The sequence below is a fragment of the Salminus brasiliensis genome, chromosome 3 (assembly GCF_030463535.1).
Source record: "Salminus brasiliensis chromosome 3, fSalBra1.hap2, whole genome shotgun sequence".
Lineage (NCBI taxonomy): Eukaryota > Metazoa > Chordata > Actinopteri > Characiformes > Bryconidae > Salminus > Salminus brasiliensis.
The window spans coordinates 4,922,001-4,941,366 of record NC_132880.1 but is presented as its reverse complement, the minus strand read 5'-3'; the positions used below and the strand labels follow the sequence as shown (position 1 = coordinate 4,941,366).

General features: G+C 42.8%; 3 protein-coding genes across 3 annotated transcripts; all 3 read left to right on the top strand.

Moving 5' to 3' along the window:
• Positions 1 to 236: 236 nt before the first annotated feature.
• Positions 237 to 4,839, top strand: LOC140551195 (GTPase IMAP family member 7). The gene is made up of 4 exons (XM_072674578.1): positions 237 to 540; positions 2,070 to 2,129; positions 2,470 to 2,520; positions 2,622 to 4,839. The coding sequence occupies exons 2-4, from the start codon at positions 2,114 to 2,116 to the stop codon at positions 3,581 to 3,583; spliced, it is 1,029 nt and encodes a 342-aa protein (XP_072530679.1). The 5' UTR covers positions 237 to 540; positions 2,070 to 2,113; the 3' UTR covers positions 3,584 to 4,839.
• A 2,656-nt stretch (positions 4,840 to 7,495) lies between these two features.
• Positions 7,496 to 12,625, top strand: btr02 (bloodthirsty-related gene family, member 2). The gene is made up of 6 exons (XM_072674577.1): positions 7,496 to 8,136; positions 8,218 to 8,307; positions 8,417 to 8,644; positions 9,917 to 10,058; positions 10,212 to 10,238; positions 11,652 to 12,625. The coding sequence occupies exons 1-6, from the start codon at positions 7,843 to 7,845 to the stop codon at positions 12,194 to 12,196; spliced, it is 1,326 nt and encodes a 441-aa protein (XP_072530678.1). The 5' UTR covers positions 7,496 to 7,842; the 3' UTR covers positions 12,197 to 12,625.
• Positions 12,626 to 13,777: 1,152 nt separating this feature from the next.
• Positions 13,778 to 15,805, top strand: cldnk (claudin k). Its single transcript, XM_072675240.1, has 2 exons — positions 13,778 to 13,992; positions 14,732 to 15,805. The coding sequence occupies exon 2, from the start codon at positions 14,918 to 14,920 to the stop codon at positions 15,566 to 15,568; it is 651 nt and encodes a 216-aa protein (XP_072531341.1). The 5' UTR covers positions 13,778 to 13,992; positions 14,732 to 14,917; the 3' UTR covers positions 15,569 to 15,805.
• The last annotated feature ends 3,561 nt before the right edge of the window (positions 15,806 to 19,366 follow it).

Genomic DNA, 19,366 nt, shown 5'->3' with positions numbered 1-19,366 from the left:
TTCGTATAACCTCATATACCACAAAACCGATCACTATAGTATTATTCATATATCTATATATATATTAATATAATATAATAGTTTTCTTTTTTTTTTACTTTTGTGAGATCTACACAAACATCAACACACAATCCCTTTATGAATCTAATATTATGTTGTAGCTGCTGTAGTTATAGTAAACAGATCCTCCGCCGGGCTTCTTCTTCCCATTAAGGGAGATTCGCCTGCGAAGCTTCAGCTGGTTTCGCTTTCGCTTCCGTGATCGAGACGTTAGCACCAGCACCAGCTCCCCCAGCTTCTCGGAGCAGTGGAGCAGAACTGCTGTTATTTCAGGTCTAATTTTCCTTCGTTTCCTTCTTTAATCCTCGATTCTGTAAAGCCGGTGGTAAGAAGCCCCTGTGAGCCGCTTGGCCTGTCTGTGAAACGGACGGACTTACAGTCAATTCCCTGGCAGAGCTGCAGGTCGAGGACTGTGGGGAGCCTGAGCCTGTGGTCAGTAAACATGCGACACATCGTTGTCATCGAAATCTGATGAACAAGGTAAAACTATACAAAAATATTATTATTATTATCGACATCATTTGCTACTGACTGCTATATAGCTAAACTACAAACAAGTGAATGTACAGTAAACACTTCTGCACGTTCAAAAAGATAATTCATTTATTACTATTTTTAATACTATAATTTTAATATTGATTACTATATTATTATTAGTTGATTTGCTTAATTTAACACAAAATAATAATGTATTTATAATTATATGTATCAATTATAATTTATAATACATAAATAAATGCAAAAGTGGCACATTAAATGCATTGTTTTTATTTTCCTCAACATGTAAAATAAAGCAAATAAACAAAAAATGTGATCTAATTTGTTTTGTTTATTAATTTAGACATATGTAGATCGACAAAAGCTGTAATTTAATTGTAACAGACTGTCCACATTACACATCTGTGTTAGGACTGGAGGTATACCTACTTTAAGTACTGACGATAGCCACAGTATGCCCTAAAAAAAAGCATATTTTGATGTAATTTGTCTCAATAATGATAAACTACCCCTAAAGAGCTCCGAGCTATTGATGACCGTGTTGTGGGTTCCATACCTGGGCTCGGCAAGCTGCCACCGTTGGGCCCTTCACTGACTCTGCTCCCCAGGCTCTGCAGCAATAGCTGCCCACCCCTCCGGGCACGTGTGCTCACTGTCACTGTGTGTGTTTCACTAGTGTGTATGTGTGTGTGTGTTCACTGCACAAATGGGTTAAAGGTGCAAGGATGTTTAGGTGATGCCGGACTGTTGCAATAAAATACCTGCATTGTATTAAATATCGTCAAATTTACTGTATTTGAAGCCCTACAGAAATACAATGTTTCATTTCCCATAATTCCACTCCTAGTAGATGTACTCCACTCCAGATGTACTACAATTAGAAGTAGAAATGTTTATGATATGAAATATCAGATACTGGCTTCAGCTCACAGTTCCCATATTGGTGCGCCCCCTAAAAACAGTTAAATGGATAGTAGCACAGAGTCACCTAATCATTCTGCTATACAGGGTTCAGATATCAGCCTGAAATGTTGGTATAACTAAATCTGACTGACCTATCGCTTTAGAGTTCAGCATCAGCCTCATCAACGCAGTGGGCAGCGGTGGCTCAGCGGTTAGAGCGCCAGGATATCGATAACAGGGTTGTGGGTTCGATTCCCAGGCTCTGCAAGCTGCCACTGTTGGGTCCTTGAGCAAGGCCCTTTACCCTCTCTGCTCCCCAGGCGCTGGAGTTGGCTGCCCACCGCTCTGGGTGTGTGTGTGTGTACTCACTGCCCCTAACACGTGTGTGTGTGAGTGTGTGTTCACTACCAGATGGGTTAAATGCGGAGGACACATTTCGCTGTACACTGTACAGTGACAAATACGTGCACCCTTATCCTTTAAATATCAGCGTCCTTTTCAGCACTTCAATAGTATTCACTGTATATGTATGCAGGTAGAGGTGCGCACTCGTCTGTACAGAGTTTCAAAGTTCACAAAACAGCTAAATATCCCAATTTCTTTGACAGCTGGAAGGACATGGGAATTGAACAGTCAGTCTTTTTGAACAAAGATGGCATCAAGCGAAGGTAAGCATTTTAGCTCAGCATAATGAAATATTCAGTATTGCTTTAATTAACTGAGATAAACTTCTATTAATATCCAGCTACTCTATTGAAGTAGATGCCTTTGTCTGTTGTTAGGAATCTTGGAGAGTTGTTCACTTCTGCGCTCAGCTTTATGGCTCATGTCAGAGGCCAGAGGCTCTTGAGCTATACGTACCTATACTGACCTATACCTACTATGCCTCAGCCTTAGATTCCTTTCCTTTTTCTCTCTCTGCTGTGAAGCATTATTTTGTAAAGCAACCTTGGGATTGTGAAAGGTGCTGTTTAATTGTAGCTTACTGTCATTATGAAATCTCTCCAGGACACCCTACACCGACGAGGCGTAGAAAAAGCATTACCGAACCTCCATTTTGTGAGTTGACAGATATCGTATCATAATTGGCAGAGTTGAGCTTCTTCTATGATCTAAAATTGATAACACTACATCAATTTCTCTCCAAATCTGTTTTCCAGTGAGTTCTGAAGACACATCATTGAGGATTGTTGTGTTTGGAAACTCTGGCCCTCATCAGCTCTCTCTCACTGAGTCCATCCTGCGAGAAGCCGTCCTCATTGGGGCTGATCCGAACACTACGCTGACTACAAAAACCTCAGGGCGCGTCCTGAACAGAGACGTGGTTCTGGTCAACACCCCAAATCTGAGCAACCTCAGCTTATCACACGATGCTCTTAAAAAAGCGATTAGGAAATCGGTTTGTTTCTCCTGCCCAGGCCCACATGCTGTCCTCCTTACACTACACCCCTCAGACAAGCCGTTCGATGCCTATGAGATTTTCAAGCCGGTGGTCCAGTACTTTGGAGAAAGTGTCTTGAACCACACAGTGGTTGTTTTATACCACGAGAGGCCGACTGAGCCTGAGGACATCAGAGAGTTGTTTAAGAAGTGTGGGCAAAAGTGCTTCGTCTTCAATGGTGCGCAGAACCGGCAAGAGGGTAGCCTGACCCGACAGCTGCTTGACAGGATTGACGGGATTGTGTCAGAGCATGGGATTTATTCCAACCCGGAGTTTGAAGATGCCGAGAAAAGAATCAGGAAAGAGGAGAAATATATTGAGAAAGAGAGAGTGAAGGAGGTTAGGAACATGCTGGAGGAACTGAAGAAGAGGCATTCTGGAGAGGATCTTGACAGAGAAGTCAAACGTTATCATGAAAAGGTCCGCTCTGAGAACAGGGAGAGGGCAGAGATGCGGATAGCAAAGAGGCTTGGCTTCACGCTGAGACTTGTGGATTATACAGCAGCAATAGGAAAGGGAGCGTTCATAGGTGCAGTGTTAGGCTTAGTGATGGGGCTTGAGGGTGTGGTGGTAGGCGCGAGTGTTGGCGCAGCTCTGGGCAGTGTGCTGGGAGGGTCTGTCAGAGCAGCGTGGAACTATTTCACTGGTATTTTTAGAGACGTCCATAGAGATTACACTTAAAGTGTTTTTGAAGACTACTGGGCGTCCCGTTTTGTGCCAGATTTGATACATTGGAATGGGGATTTTGGACTTTACAACATTATACATAACATTTATATAGTCACTGTCACGCAAAACATGTATCTCCAGCTTGAATCTGGCATTTTGACTCCTAGTAGATGTACTCCACATTTCTACAATTATCATTCTTCATACCTAATCATTCTGCTATACGGGGTTCAGATATCAGCCTAAAATATATTAATATAACTAAATCTGACTGAATACTTTAATAGTATTCGTTGTAAAAGTATGCAGGTAGAGGTGCGCACTCGTCTGTACAGAGTTTCAAAGTACACAAAATTCAAATTTCATGATGAACGTATCAATGGAAATGCTCCTGAAAACGGTTTACATTGACTTCCATTGAAAATTCTGTAGAATTGCCATTGTGGACATACAAGTTTTTTGTTTGTTTTTTTGTTCACTGAGAGTTTTTAACACATTAGCAGATTTGCACGGTTTGCAAGGTATCATTATGTTTTTTCTTTCAGAAAATGCAATTCTTGATTAACGTAAGCTGGCCCGAGGCCCATTTGTTATTGTTTTAAAAACAACGGTGCTCTTCAGAGCTATTCTACATAACAATAACTTTTGCTTCCATGAAAAATCTTTCACTTATTATTATTGTTTTTATTAATTTTTGTAAATGAGATGATTTGAATATGCTTTACACTTATGGCATTTAGCAGACGCTCTTATCCAGAGCGACTTACAAGGTTACTGGTATTACAGAGGAGGGTCAGTGTAGTGTTAGGAGTCTTGCCCAAGGACTCTTATTGGTGTAGCGTAGCATAGTCACCCAGACTGGGAATCGAACCCCAGTCTCCCACATGGTGTGGTAGCTCAGTGGCAGGGGGTGGTGTTATCTGTTGCGCCACACCAACCACCAACATGAAGCATAAGCATACTTAACACACAGGTAAAGAGTTTTATAGAGTGAAAGATGAATGTTGCTGGAAGAAATAATCATGATCAACAAATCTTATTTATTTTCCTTGTCTAAAATGTATTTTTGTAATTGTGGATGGATACACGCATTGAGGATTGTGAGGAAAAATACTCCCCACTGAAAAATGTGTTTTCACTATATAGTAAATAATATGACTATATTTGTAACATAGACATGGTGACACCCGGTTCCCTGTTTTCCCCTGTTCTTCTTCTCAATGTCAGCACATTTCTCCACAATAAACTATTTAACACCAAACCACTCAGACAGACTCTGTTTCCATCTTAATTAATTAATTGAACTGAATTATAAGGAATTGGAGATATGTTAACAAGGTGTAGAACAGGGCTGCTCAATCCTGGTCCTGGAGATCTACCACCCTGACGAGTTTAGCTCCAACCTGAATCTAACACAGCTGATCCAGATGATGAAGGCCTTCAGGAGCAACTGAACATGAGAGTCAGCTGTGCTGGATATGAACTCTTCAGGGTGGTAGATCTCCAGGACCAGGATTGAGCAGCCCTGCAGTAGAAATGATAACATATTGTTTAGTATTCTGGTAAACAAAATTCTGGTATTGTGTAAAGGATGCAGTTGTATGGCTATCGTGTGTGTAAAGGACAGACTGTATATATTCTGATTGAGAAATAAGGAATAAATAGTGTATTTTAACCTTAACTTTCAATGAAATATTATTTAATTATAGATTATTTAAGATTATATGTATTAGGATATAATTAGATTCAATGTAAAAGAAAATAGATTCACATTGTGTCAAAATGTGGAAAACTACAAAAATGGAGATACAAGGTTGTGGTATGACTGTGGTGTTCTCGTAATTTTCCATGTAGAGCGCTTGTGTTTACATGTTACTCTCTAACCCTTTACGTCTGAGGCAGGCGTGTCTGGTCCCTCCCTTCCCTCTGAATACACCTGTGCTTTTGATGGTTTTGCTCATTGTTAAGGAAAGTGTTGTGAGAGTAGCAGAGAAGGATACGTTATCCAGCCCATTCCCAAAAATCCAGGTAAGACTGAACCAGGACTGCGTTCTTTCAGGAATATGACTCCAGTATTACTTTTAATACAGTAATTTAAAAAAGCTCTCATTATGGTGATCCTGCTAATAAATATATTGTGTTTTCCAGTTGGTAGGACAGGTAGTATGATGTGAAGCACTAACATGTAGGATTTTGTAGAATAGCTCAGTTTACTTCATAACACTTATTTACTTTACTTTGTTGAACCTAAACCTAAATGAACAGCGTGTGAACTCTCAGAGCCGCTGGAATTCAAGGAATCCTGTGCTTACTAGTTAAAGGGTGAACTGTGTGGTGATGATCTGATGGAATTTCAGGTAAAACTTGTTCTCTTGCAGCTTGCTGGCGATTACTCTGTCGGATCTTTCCTACAGTGTACACTGAATAGAAGCAAATGGGTGGTTTAAGCCTAAGCGCCAATGAACAATGGGTGTGATTTGGTCATTTTGGCACATAAACGTCATTAGTGAGTGAGAACTGTGTTGTCAAGTCATTGTAAGACTAAGGTAGGTGCTTCAAAGATGTAGGAAATGACTTCACGGTCATGCTGTTTTGTAGCCGTGCCCTTAGGTTTCACAACACGTTGGGGACCTGAACATGGAGGCTAAAAACCCTGATTCTGAAGACTGTGAGAAAATACGGGACAAAAGTTATCTTTGTAACTTTGGCATGGTTAGCTGAATGACGCTGAGAGACAACGCCCCTTAAAAATAATGGTCCCACCAAGGGATCTTTAAGCAAACCCATGAAAAGAGGGCTTCAGGAACCTTCATAATGTAAAAGCTACAAGCCAATGTTAGGGTTCTAACCCTCAGGATGCCTGAAGGTCTTTAAAAGGTAAAAACAAACTTACTACAAACTTAGTAGGAGTGAAAAAGGTCAAGAAGGTACATCTGCAAGTTCAGAATTCCCAACAGAACTGAAGTGGAACCTCTTAGAACACCTTATGTCTGCATATCAGCATCACTACCCAAGCTTATTAGGCTCTATCTATCTTCTATATTCTGGGATCCATTCATCCAACCATCCATCTTCCTATATGCTTCTTACTGGTCAGAGCCATAGTGCCCATCCAGAATCACTGGGCACAAGGCATTAATACCCTACTGGACAGAGTGCCAGTGCATTGCAAGTTTTTGGGATCTTTACAAATATGTAAAAGTGAGAGGTGTAGACATCAGTAAAGTGGTCCAGGACCTGAACCAGCAACAGAAACGAGGAGAAAGTAATGCTGAAACTCTGCTTGATGAAAATTACTAGCAGTCTACTAGGGTCTACCATTCCTGAAGTTCAAACAAAGTGACTCATTATGTAAACAGGTAGTCCAACAGAAGTTGGAAAGTGTCAATGACAAAGAAGGACGTTGTGAGATAGGAATGGGCGAGAGCACAAAGGTTCATTTCAGCCTCATACTGAGCGATACCGAGGCTAACATCACTATACCACTGACGATACTGCTCCTGGAAGCACGTAAACACAGAATTCCTCAGATTAGGATCATCTTTTATCTTCATGGCACAGCAGTGTAAGGGAATTTAGCTTCCGCATCTAACCAGTGAACACACACACACACACACACACACACACACGTACACACACACAATAAACGTTATGGGTAGTAAGCACTCACCCAGACCAGAGGGCAGCTACCTCAACACCCAACAGATCCAACCCAACACCCTGCTCAGGATCCCCCCAGCCGTGCTCGAATTATTGACCTTTTGGCCCCAACCCCATTTCTGTAACTGTTAGGCCACAGTAGAGTAGGAGGAGCTGAAAAAAATATTAACCTATTGGCACCATGCCAAATGTCAGGCGTGGGCTAGAGTGGTATAAAGCCCCCAAGCATTGAGCTGTGGAGCAGGTGAGCAACCGTGTTCTCTGGAATGATGGATGGTGGAGCTCCATCCAGTGCTTTTGGGATGAGTTGGGGAGTTGGGGGGTAAAGTAGGGTGGTGGTCATCATCCAACATCCTAATCCACTAACACTCCTGTCCCTGAATGCAATCAAATCCACACAGCAATGCTCCTCCAAAATATAGCACAAAGCCTTCTTTTCTGGACTGTAGAGACAGTTACTCCAACAAAATCAGGATAGATGGTTTTAATATTCTTGATTTCAGAAGAAACAGTGAATGTGCAGGTGTCCCAATACTTTTGTCCACAAAGTGTAAACTGACAAACTGTTCAGTGGACTCCACGTAAGCCACTATTGTATCTTGTCCCAGGCAATGGCGTCCACCATCGGTCTCCTGTCTGAGAAGCACTTCCTGTGCTCTCTGTGTGAAGACATCTTCAGCAGGCCGGTCACCACACCATGTGGCCACAACTTCTGCAAGGTGTGTCTGCGCAAGTACTGGAGTCGCACTGGCTCAGACAGGTGTCCTCTTTGCGGGAAAACCTTCGTCTCCAAGCCTCACATCAGTGTGAACCACATACTGGCGGACGTCACTGAGCAGTACAGGAAGTCCCGCTTGGGTACCAAAGCCAGGGTCCACAGTGTGGACGGACTCCTCAGGGAACCTGTAAGTAGATCTTTGGCAGATGGTTTGAGATTAACGACCAGCTAAACCATCCAACTTCCAACTGTTTTTAATCCCCTGCAGGTGCAGAAGACTGATGCAGATGTAGAACGTATGATTGAAGAGAGAATCCAGAAGGTGGACAAACTCAAGCAGTCTCTGAAGCTCCTAAAAGTGAGCCTGGTCCATATTTAGCACCATTTAGCACCACTGACGGTGCCATCAGAACCTTCAGAAGACAGGTCTCTCAGTTCATGGTGTTCCCGTTTTTTTTTTTTTTTAGAGCTCTTGTCTAAGGGAGGTTCAGGAAAGCCAGAGGGTGTTCTCGGACCTCCTGAGCTCTGTAGAGACAGCCCATAAGGCCGTGGTGGCAGAAGTGGAGGAGAAACAGAGAGAGGCAGAGAAACGAGTGGACAGACTGGTAAGGGATCTGGAAAAGGAAATCCTCCTGCTGAAAGGTGGACAGACCAAACCAGACCTTCTGCAAGGAGGCAGGGAGCAATTTCAAAAGGTAAGCTCGCTCCAGTGTTAAGCCCAGTGCCAGAACCCACATAAGCTAGTCTACTTTACACCTAGTCATGCCATGACCTACGCTAGCTTTGGGTTTGTGGAAAGTTTGATTAAGGTTCAAAGGTTATACCAAAGTAAACATTACAGCAATTGGTTCCTTTGTAAACTCTTTAAACTGGTAACATAGGATACAATGTACTGACAGAAGTATTGGGACACCTTTACATTCATTGTTTCTTCTAAAATCATGGGTATTAGAAAGAGTTTACCCTGCTTTTGTTGGAGTAACCGTCTCTACTGTCCAGGGAGGAAGGATTTCTGCTAGATTTTGGAGAAGCTGTGAGGATTTGATTGCATTCAGCAGAAAGAGCTATAGTGAAGTCAAAATGTTGAATGATTAAAACCCCGACTCAACCCCAATTCCCCACCTCATCTTAAAAGTATCGGATGGAGCACCATCCATCATTCCAGAGAACACAGTTGCTCAATGCTGAGGGGCTTTATACCCCTCTAGTCCATGCCTGGCATTAGGCAGCATGGTGCCAATAGGTTCATGTTAGTCTGCTCCTGAGAGTCCTGTTTGGCAATACTTCTCTACAGGGACTCAGTTACGTATGTGCATTTGCACAGCTGAGTTCTGGGGCACAGTGTAATATATTTTCATGGGGCCCAAAATCCTTGGCGGCGGCCCTGTGTATGTCCATGAACTCCTTAAACCCTTTATGTAGGCCTACACTTCAGTTCTTCACCCTCATAACTGTATTACTCTGATGGTTAACATCAGTTTCATGGGCCCTAAAATAGAACCCTGTGGGACTCCACACAGCCGTTTCATACACAGTAGTTTCTGCATGAGGATTCATGAGGTTTTAAAAGGTTAATAAGTTTTAAAACCATTTGATGTTTGAAATTTATTATTTTATCACAGAATCTGTATTTATATTATATATATGTATATTATTATTATTATTATTATTATTATTATTAGTTCTAATATTTGAAACAAAACTACACAAAAGTTATGAAAGTTATTCTTTCACAGCTCATTGTAAATATGGCAGAACCACATACCCACAAGAGTAAGTATCAGATGGTCCATCTACCAGCAGATGGTGCTATAGCTCTAAGCCAGAGAGCCATTTTTTGTCCATCATAAGTACACACATAAACAAACTATTTGCTAGACATTTCCTTTTTTTGTTTAATAGCAAAGTAAATAATGTGTCTTACACTGTAATATAACCTCTGTGTGCTGTTGTTTTTTTGTTTATAGAGTTTCAGTCATTTGCCCACAGAGATGAGGGATTGGTCCAGAGTCAGCTTAGAGACAGACCCTTGTTTGGGCTTCACCAGGAAAGCTGTGATGGACCTCATGAACACTGTGAGAGTGGAGGCTAACAAGCTCTCTAAAACAGGTCTGTAGATGTGCTACAGGACATCTGCTGCACAGTTGTCATGCGTTCATACTTTTCGTACTGTTGCACTTGCCTTTTTTTCCAGTCTTCTTATACATGCATTCACTCGTATCAGAAGAATGATATCAATGTGTTTGTGTCCTTTTTTCACAGAGCTGAAGAAGCTGCAGAAATATTCAGGTAGGGTGTAGTTCTGTCCTAAACGTCCTGGAAAGTACAACACAAATATAAAAATTGTGATCTCTGATACACATAAAACTGTGTTTACCAGGGGTTTGTAGCGGGTCCTGTTGACTGCCTGACACTGCTCTAATATTTATCAAAGCTTGAACACTTCAGCATTATGCATTTCTTGTTTGAAAAAACACTAATTTCACAATAATTTTAAATAACAAAAATGTATTTTTTTTGGTCAGTCTGTTTCGAACCTTATCCCCATAGCAGCGCACTATTATTTGTACCAGACTGACATTATAAGTAGCTATCATTTGGCTAATCAGTGGTTTATTAAGTGGGTTTCTGGTGGAATAGGCCACGAATCTTGTCATCATTTGTCATTCCCATATAAAGAAAGTTCTATTAAAAGTTAAACATCAGTCAGTGTATAAAATTACACCAAACAGACATAACATTAAAACCACCTGCTTAATACTGTGCAGGTCCCCCTCGTTCCACCAAGAAAACTAAAAATTAGCCAATTAACTCATCCCTTCATAGCTCACCCTAGCACTAGCAATGCTTCTGACACAAGGAGGATAAGAACGTAACATGTCTTCTCCAATACATGTGAAGCCAGCGTCATCTCTTTTCAAACTCCATCGCCAGCCGGCACGTTCTGAGGAAAGTGCCAGATCCCCAGCTCTTACACGCCAGCTAACAGATGCCTTTGCCGGCCAACATCGCTTTTAGAACGATGAGGGGAGAACATGACCATTGCGCGCTATCAGACTCCGGCTGCCGATGGCAAAGCTGCATGACTCGGTATTCAAACTCGCAACCCCCGGGCCATAGTGGCAGTGAGTGACAGCTGAACCATTTAGAGCCCATACCAAAACAATTCTAACCTGTCGAGGCCCCTAAGACCTCTGAAGCTGTCCTGTGGTATCTGGCACCAAGACGTTAGCAGCAGTCCTGTAAGTGCTGTGAGCTGTGTTATGCTGTGAGGTGGGGCCTCCATGGATTGTATCCATGACCGTATTGCCAGTTGACTGGTTGTCCTTCTTTCTGTCTCTTCCTGTAATACTGGAACACCTTACAGGACCTGCCTGATGTTTTGGAGATGCTCTGGTCCAAACGTCTGGCCATCACAATTCAGCTCTAGTCAGAGTGGCTCAGAATCTAATGCATGCCCAACTTTGCCCAATTTTTAATGCTTCCATTTTTAAGATACCACCCTTTAATAGGTGCTGCTGCAACCAGATAAACAATGTTATTCACTTCAGCTGTCAAGGGTTTTAATGTTATGGCTCATTGGCCTGGAGTGCCTGCCAGTGTGATCAGCATGCACAGATAATGCATTGTTGACTGTTGTGTGTTGTGGCCTCCATCTCCACTCGAAGCCTGAATGTGTGTCTCTCTCTCTCTTCATGGCAGTGGAGGTCACACTGAATCCCTGCACAGCTCACGCCCACCTTGCCATCTCGGACGACAGAAAGGAGGTCCGGCACACCAACAAACAGCAAGAAGTCCCAGAGAACCCCAAGAGGTTTGACCGTGTCACCAACGTCCTGGCCAAGGAGGCCTTCAACTGCGACAGGCAGTACTGGGAGGTAGAAGTGGGAGACAAGACGGACTGGGACTTGGGCGTGGCCAAGCAGACGGTCAACAGGAAGGGAAAGTTCACTGTCAGTCCGGCCAATGGCTTCTGGATGCTCAGTCTGAGGAATGGGAATCAGTATACCGCCAGCACGGTACCGGCCACCTGCCTGGCCCTTACCTCCAAACCCAGAAGGGTCGGTGTTTACCTAGACTACCAGGGGGGTCGCGTGTCCTTCTTCTGTTTGGAGTCCGGGGTTCACATCTACACCTTCACAGACACATTCACTGAGAAACTCCACCCAATCTTCAGCCCTGGCCGGCCACATGGATCCAAGAACAGTGCCCCGCTTATTATCACCACCAGCTGCTGCAGCATCTAATGCAGCCTGGCACTTTTAAAGGCCTCGTTGTTTTACTGCTCAAGCATATGTCCTCCTTAAAGGACCGTTGAAACTCTGTCAAGCACTTTTATATGAAGAGGCGTTTTATGGAATCAGATTTTTGGCTGAACTTTCAAAAATGGAAGTGTTATCCACTGAACTTCAACTTATTTATTTGATTAAATGGCATTTATATATCGCTGTAATTTGTATTGTTATATTTTGACTGAGTTGAAGAACCCTTTATCCCCACTGCACAACAGAATCCAACCACCTAATTTAACCCAGCCGTGGCCTAATAGCATCCTCAGCCTCAGCCTGGGGATAGAACCAGCGACCTCCTGCTCCCAAGGCTGCTTCTCTCGCCTTTATGCTACATTCCATTTGAGCAGGGTTGTCAGATTTTCTAAGTTCGGAGTAGGAATTTTTAACTGGGACGTCCCGACAAGTCGGATTTCCAACTCGGAAAGTAGGGAGAGCCTCGTCAACCCAGAGTTCAAAATCCAAGATGGCTGCACCACACGTCAACAGTAATAAAAGCAATAGTATTACACAGTTTATCAGCATCTATCTATTTATGTCTTATAAAATCAGTCACACACTCAGTACTGTCCAACGTCTGCCTGTGTATGTGTTTTTAAGATGTTTGGATGCGCAGAAAATACAGTATAATATGTTGTTATCAACTAGTATTGCTAGCAATGCTAACCTGGGACAATGCTGACAGTGCTAACCTGAGACAATCTGATATCTGAGGTAAATGGAAGGCAGCAGAAGTCCACACCCAGCTAACATGTCCGTTTGGGGGCTGTATGGGTAGTCCAGCTGGGAACCAGAAAGTTTTGTCCCTGGGTTCCACATTGGCTACACATATGGATGCCCACCAGGGTCAGTCATGAGACCAGGAGAGTTTTAAAATTGGCTCCATTCTAGGAAGGACCATTGTAAGATAAGGGTGAGCTGTGACAATAGGGCCCAATTGGGTCCCTCCTGGAACCCAACTAGCCCATGTTCCACACATGTAAGCCCCACATGAGCATGTTAGCTGGGCAGCTTCCCCAATATCAGCATACGGGATCAGCATTTATGTATGGAGGTTGTATGATGTGCTGAATTGCTTGTAGATGCAAGTTGTCAATCGATAAATAAACAGGAATTGTTTACTCCGTATGCAAATGCATTGGCTAATTTATGCTAATTTGTGGTGATTATTAATGGAAAACGAGCAGAAGGTAGTTGGAGTTTGGAGCTTTTCGCAGAACATCAAAGTTGACTGAACACTGTCTGACTAAACCACTTCGCTGAATTCGTAGCCAATGAGTGTAAACTTGGTGAAGAAAAAGGCTGAAGATGAAAGGAAGGAGTTGGTGCTGAGGAGTAAGAAGGCGAGAGATGAAAAAGTGTACAGAAGAGATTGATGGGTGGGGGTTAGAGTCCAGGAGCGCGAGGGCGACAGAACAGCGGGTCATTGTGTTGGTCCACCAGGCACTGGGAGACACACACTCGAACACATTCACGCATTCACACACTGCCGCGAAACTCACACACACACACACACACACACACACAAGCCAGCGCTTCTGCCCACTGCCACACAGACCAGTGTTGGCATCGTAGAGGGCAGCCCCTCTCTTCGCTCTTCTGCTTAACCTTATTGTAGCTTGGCCCAGCTGAGCCTGTCATCCTGATCTTCACTGTGGATCACACATCCATCATCAGGGTGGTGCTGTCGACTGCTGCATTCAGCCCGAAGACGAGGAGCAGGACCTGAGATAGACTACAACACAACACTCAAGGTAACACCTTTTTGTTGGTTATTGGTCACTTGTTAACTTTAGTTTTTTAAAGATTCCTAAAGCTTTTTTTTTTAACAATCCACTGAAATGTTCTTTAACTTCAAACAACTCAAAAGAACCTTTAATGACCAGTGTATTTTAGGTATATTTTGCCATTATACACTCTAAATATTATGTATTAAGGCTTAATCTGGGGCTGGAACCCATGCCCTTTGGTAGCACAGTACTCTACCAGTTGACGTACAGGAGATGCAGAACTGCTGGAGGAGTGGTACATCCAAAGTGAGACGTACAGTACTTTTACTGTGTGGCTCCTCTAACATCCCAAAGTATTGAAGTGAGGTTTTGACCCCTACATTAAAGGCTTGAGGAGTGGCTCTTGTGAAACACTCCAGCATCAGGGGGCTCATTGCTAGGCATTGAGAAAAGGCGCAAACAGACGCTAGTCTGCTTGGCCCACTCTGCTCAGCAGCCATGAAAGCTCCTTGTGTTCATGGGCTCCTCATGTTTTTCTGAGATAATCCACTCGCCCCACCAGGCGTAGCTCGACACCCACAACGGCGTGAAAAGGCTTCATTCTCTTCCATGCCTGCTGGAATCCAGCATCCCTCACTGGCCTGCACGCACTAGACTAAATATTTATGATGGGTCAAATCAATGAAGTGTGCCCAATTACAGCAGTGTGCTGTCTATGGTAGATTTATGCACAAGTTTGAAACCTGCGGATTTTTTTTCATAGGTCCAGCTGTACCACGTTCGGTCCTGTGGTGAAGACGAAGCGGAGAACAGGCCCACGGACCCTCGCTAATGTTGAAGGACTTGCTCAATTTGGCCATTGTCAGCTACTCCCCCGACAGTTTCTCGGACTTTTCAAAGCAAGCATTTCTTGGCTAATAACAGGTCAGCCAACGAATAGAGCGTCGCCATGGCAACGACGGGCATGCAGCTCCTGGGTTTGGTCATGTCCATTATCGGCTGGGTTGCCGGCTTCTTGGTGTGCGCCCTGCCCATGTGGCGTGTCACCGCCTTCATCGGCAACAACATCGTGACGGCGCAGATCACGTGGGAAGGGCTGTGGATGAACTGCATCGTCCAGAGCACCGGTGAGATCCAGTGCAAAGTGTACGACAGCCTGCTGGCCCTGCCCAGCGACATGCAGGCCGCCCGCGGCCTCACCGTGCTCTCCCTTCTCCTCTGCACCCTGGCGCTCACCCTGGGGGTCCTGGGGGTCAAGTGCACCAAGTGTATCGGCCACCAGAGCCCGAAGGCGCGGCTGGCCCGCGTGTCCGGCATCATCTTCGCCGTGGCGGGATTCCTCTACCTCATTCCCGTCTGCTGGACGGCCCACTCCATCATCAGGGATTTCTACGACCCCTACGTGGCTGCCCCGCACAAGCGCGAGCTGGGCCCTGCCCTCTACCTGGGCTGGGGGGGCTCGGCCCTGCTGCTGATCGGCGGGTCCTTGCTTTACGCTGGCTCGAGCCCTCCAGGGATCCCCTCTTCACCCACTTTCAGCAGCGGGGAGAGCAGCCCCCGTAGGGCTGGAGGACCCACGCAGGTCAAAGGTTATGTTTAATAGCCAACAGCCACAGTCATCAAGCCAACAGAAGTCCCCTCTGCTAGTTTTCCCCATCGTTATAGATTCATTATAACGTTTTTTTTACGATTCTGTGTTCTCGCCTGAGTGGAGCTGATGGGAGTAAGAAGAGAAATGTGAAATCCCTTTGTTTTGCCTTCCCTCGTGTCCCCGTAACCCTGTCTTCTGTGTTCTCTGTCCATGTATAAAACAATAAAGACATCAGCTCTCCAACAAGGCTTGTCTTTTAAATGTTGTGTGGTGACACAAACACGTATTATATTTATTTATTAAGTTAGAATAGTCCAGTCTTCCTGTACACTGTGGGAGAATTTCATGATGAAATAAGTCACAAATAGCTTGGGGTAAAATCCTGTTATTGTGGAGTACGTTACACTGTAGGCAACAGTTACAGCACTCATACTGTAATGTCGGATCTAGATATATTGTACTGTATTGTATTGCCTTTAAATACACTGTAAATAAATCATGAACTAATTAAATAAAATATATCTGTTAAAGCAATCAGTTATTTCATTTAACTTAATCAAAATACTGCAGTGTAGTCATTTTAATTTACGCTTCTTCTAATCATATTTAATTCAATTTGAAAGTTAGAAAGCTAAAACAATTACTCATAAACCAGAAAGCTTCAGATGTTAGTGTTTAAGCTGGTACTGTGCCGTTACCAGTGTGCCGTTAGCCGGTCTCATCATTATTAATATATTGCTTAGGTATGTTACACTGTAAAACATGACATTATCATTATACAGTAGACAGTATTTACAGCACTCATACTGTAATGTTACATCTGGATATATTGTACTGTATAGTATTGCCTTATTGCATGTAAATACACTATGAATAAATTATCAACTAAATAAATACAAAAATCTAGTAAAGCAATCAGTTATTTCATTAATTCACTTATTTCAAAAATTACTGCACTTATACAAAATACTACAGAATAGTGTTTTTTTTAAAATACCTGTTAGCCTATTGGACAGTCTCTTTATTATGAAAGGCATCAAAAATAGCTTGGAGTAACATCCTGTTATTGTGGAGTACATTACACTGTAAAACATGACATTTACAGCACTCTTACTGTAATGTTAGATAGATATGATAGTGTATTTTATTGCCTGTATTCAAATAAAATGCTTTATTGTATTTTATTGTATTTTATTATCATATTATTTGTTATCATGCATTAATTATTTAATTTAATATATTATTTATATATATATATATTAAATATCGATCTATATATCTATATATCCGTTTTTCATTTAACTTAAAAACTTAAAAAATGAATAAAAAATGAATAAATGAATTAAAATAAATAAATACAATTATTAGTATTAAATACAATAAATTCATTCTCCTAATCATATTTAATTTAGTTACATTTGAAAGTTAGAAAGCTAATTCATTCTTATAATAAACCAGAAAGCCATATGCTGGTTCTGCTGTGGAAATTTTATGATTGATTATGACAATAATGACAATTAAGGATTTCTGTAACAAAATCAGTTAATATTTTATATTAAAGAAACAATAAATGAGCAGGTGTCCCAATACTTTTGTCCATATAATGTATGTCTTCTTTTTTCAAATCTGGGACTTGGCTTATATTTCATGTTGGGGTTTGCATGTTTATAAAAAAAAAACTCTGACGTAAACATTACTCTACATTATTGGGAAAATTAGACGAATTCGATTCAGAAGAAAGGCTACGATAACTCAGATGAGCAGATGTGAGCAGAATGTACGCCATGTCCAACCTTGAGGTGGCCTACGACAGCAAAGGACCATGTCGGGTTTCACTTCCACACTGGTTCTTTCAGCCCAGGACAGAAGGCTGAGGCTGCAGTGCTGAGGCACAGGCTCACCAACACTGGACAGTTGAAGAGAAACATAGCCTGGTCTGAGATCTGGATTTCTGCTGAGGTCCAGAGATGGTAAAGTGAGAATTTAGCACCAGAATTTAGGACCAGCCTGCCTCGCGTCAACAGTCCAAACTGGTGGAGTTGGTGTAACGGTGTGGGGAATGTTATCTGCTGCCCTTACTGCCACAGTTGTCTCCTCTTCTGATGGTAACGCATCATGTCACAGAGCTAAAGCCCTCTCAATCTGGTCTCATGAACATGATAATGAGTTCGGTGTTCCTCTACGGTTCTGGACTTGAATCTAGTAGAACACCTGGGATGTGGTAGAACAGGGGCATGGAAGTTAAGCCAAATATCAGTGATCAGTATTGCTTAAAATTGGCTTCCTTAATGGGCTCCAGTTTTATAGTCCGCCTTAAACTCACTGGGGTCCCATCTAGGCCCCATGTGCAGTGTACAACCCGGACGTTGCCCATGTTAAACACCCTCCTCGTCCCATTACTGACCCTGGTGGGCTACAGATACAGGCTCCACATGGACATGGACATGGCATTGGGAGAAAACCTGTCGGTCTGAAACCTACATTAGAAGCCAATGGACAGATGATGGAGCAGCGGCCCAGTGGCTGTTATTATTAGTGTGTTTTTTAGGTTGAAAAATGTTGGAGCACAGAATCCCTCTCGATGATCTTTATGATGACATCATCTCAAACATAGGGTCCACCCACCTCAGCAGAGTACATGGAGCGTGGATTACAATAGAGAGCAATATTGAGACACATACTGTACCACAGAGGCTTGGCCTTGCACTCTGCATATTCAGTACATTCAGCACAGTGTTGAACACAGCATCTCATTGTGTATGAATACGTATGCATGCTTGTGTGTGTGTGAGTGTGTGTTTGGGCGAGTGTTTTAGCCAAACATTGAATAAAACCATATTTATGGGCCTGAACTGATGAAGGCCTGTTGCAGGTTGTATGGCGTCTTTGTTCACATCACAGACAGGGCTCAGAGTTTCGTCTGCGTTAGTTACGGACTGAGAAGCAGCGCTGAACCTGTAGCTGATGAGAGCACGCTTGGCTCGTGCCGTCTCCCTACGTGACTGTATCTAACTGTAGTGATTGGGGGGTGCTACTATACGACAAGAAACACAATACCATTGTATGGAGCACAACAGGCAGAGCAGCAACAATAGCCCACAGTGTTTCGTGTGCCCGCTAGTGAGTCATGTGTGACCTAATGGTACTGGTGGAAGATGTGGGGGATTTAAACGCGTAGGAGACATAAAGAAACCTCCATAGCTCAGGGTGACACCGGGCCAGAACTGCACTGAACCACCTGAATGGTTGCAGCAGGAGTTTTATTATATAGACACATGAATAATGTGAATAACCACATTTTTTACATATATTTTATATCACATGGCACCATATTTACTCTTTAATTTAGTGTGAAAACATTATAACAGAATATTGCAACAACTGTTTCAGAATTACAGGCCTTTTTTACGTAGGCCCTCCATTTTCACAGGCTTACGAGTAACTGGAGAAACGAGCATAGGCCTTTACTGCAGACACCTTCTGTTGCTGCTTGTCTGTGGGCCTTTCAGCCTTCATTAAGAAATAACAGCTGCTGAATTAGATTAATAGTCAGTTGCCATTTTTTGATACTTGACTTTTGAAGGTTTCATGGAACTTGTCTGCATCCCCAAACTGGAAAATACCACATGTCACGTAAAATTAATAATAATAATAATAATAATAATAATAATAATAATAATAATCATCATTTACATTTACATTTAAGGCATTTAGCTGACGCTCTTATCCAGAGCGACTTACAAGGTGACTCGTATTACAGAGGTGGGCCAATGTAGTGTTAGGAGTCTTGCCCAGGGACTCTTATTG

What these genes read in the sequence shown, in the direction of transcription:
- cldnk (XM_072675240.1), top strand. Translation starts at nt 14,918, where the DNA reads ATGGCAACGACGGGCATGCAGCTCCTGGGTTTGGTCATGTCCATTATC.
- LOC140551195 (XM_072674578.1), top strand. An exon ending in CATTACCGAACCTCCATTTT is followed by an intron (nt 2,521 to 2,621) that starts GTGAGTTGACAG and finishes TCTGTTTTCCAG; the next exon opens with TGAGTTCTGAAGACACATCA.
- btr02 (XM_072674577.1), top strand. Translation starts at nt 7,843, where the DNA reads ATGGCGTCCACCATCGGTCTCCTGTCTGAGAAGCACTTCCTGTGCTCT. An exon ending in ACGGACTCCTCAGGGAACCT is followed by an intron (nt 8,137 to 8,217) that starts GTAAGTAGATCT and finishes AATCCCCTGCAG; the next exon opens with GTGCAGAAGACTGATGCAGA. An exon ending in TAACAAGCTCTCTAAAACAG is followed by an intron (nt 10,059 to 10,211) that starts GTCTGTAGATGT and finishes CTTTTTTCACAG; the next exon opens with AGCTGAAGAAGCTGCAGAAA.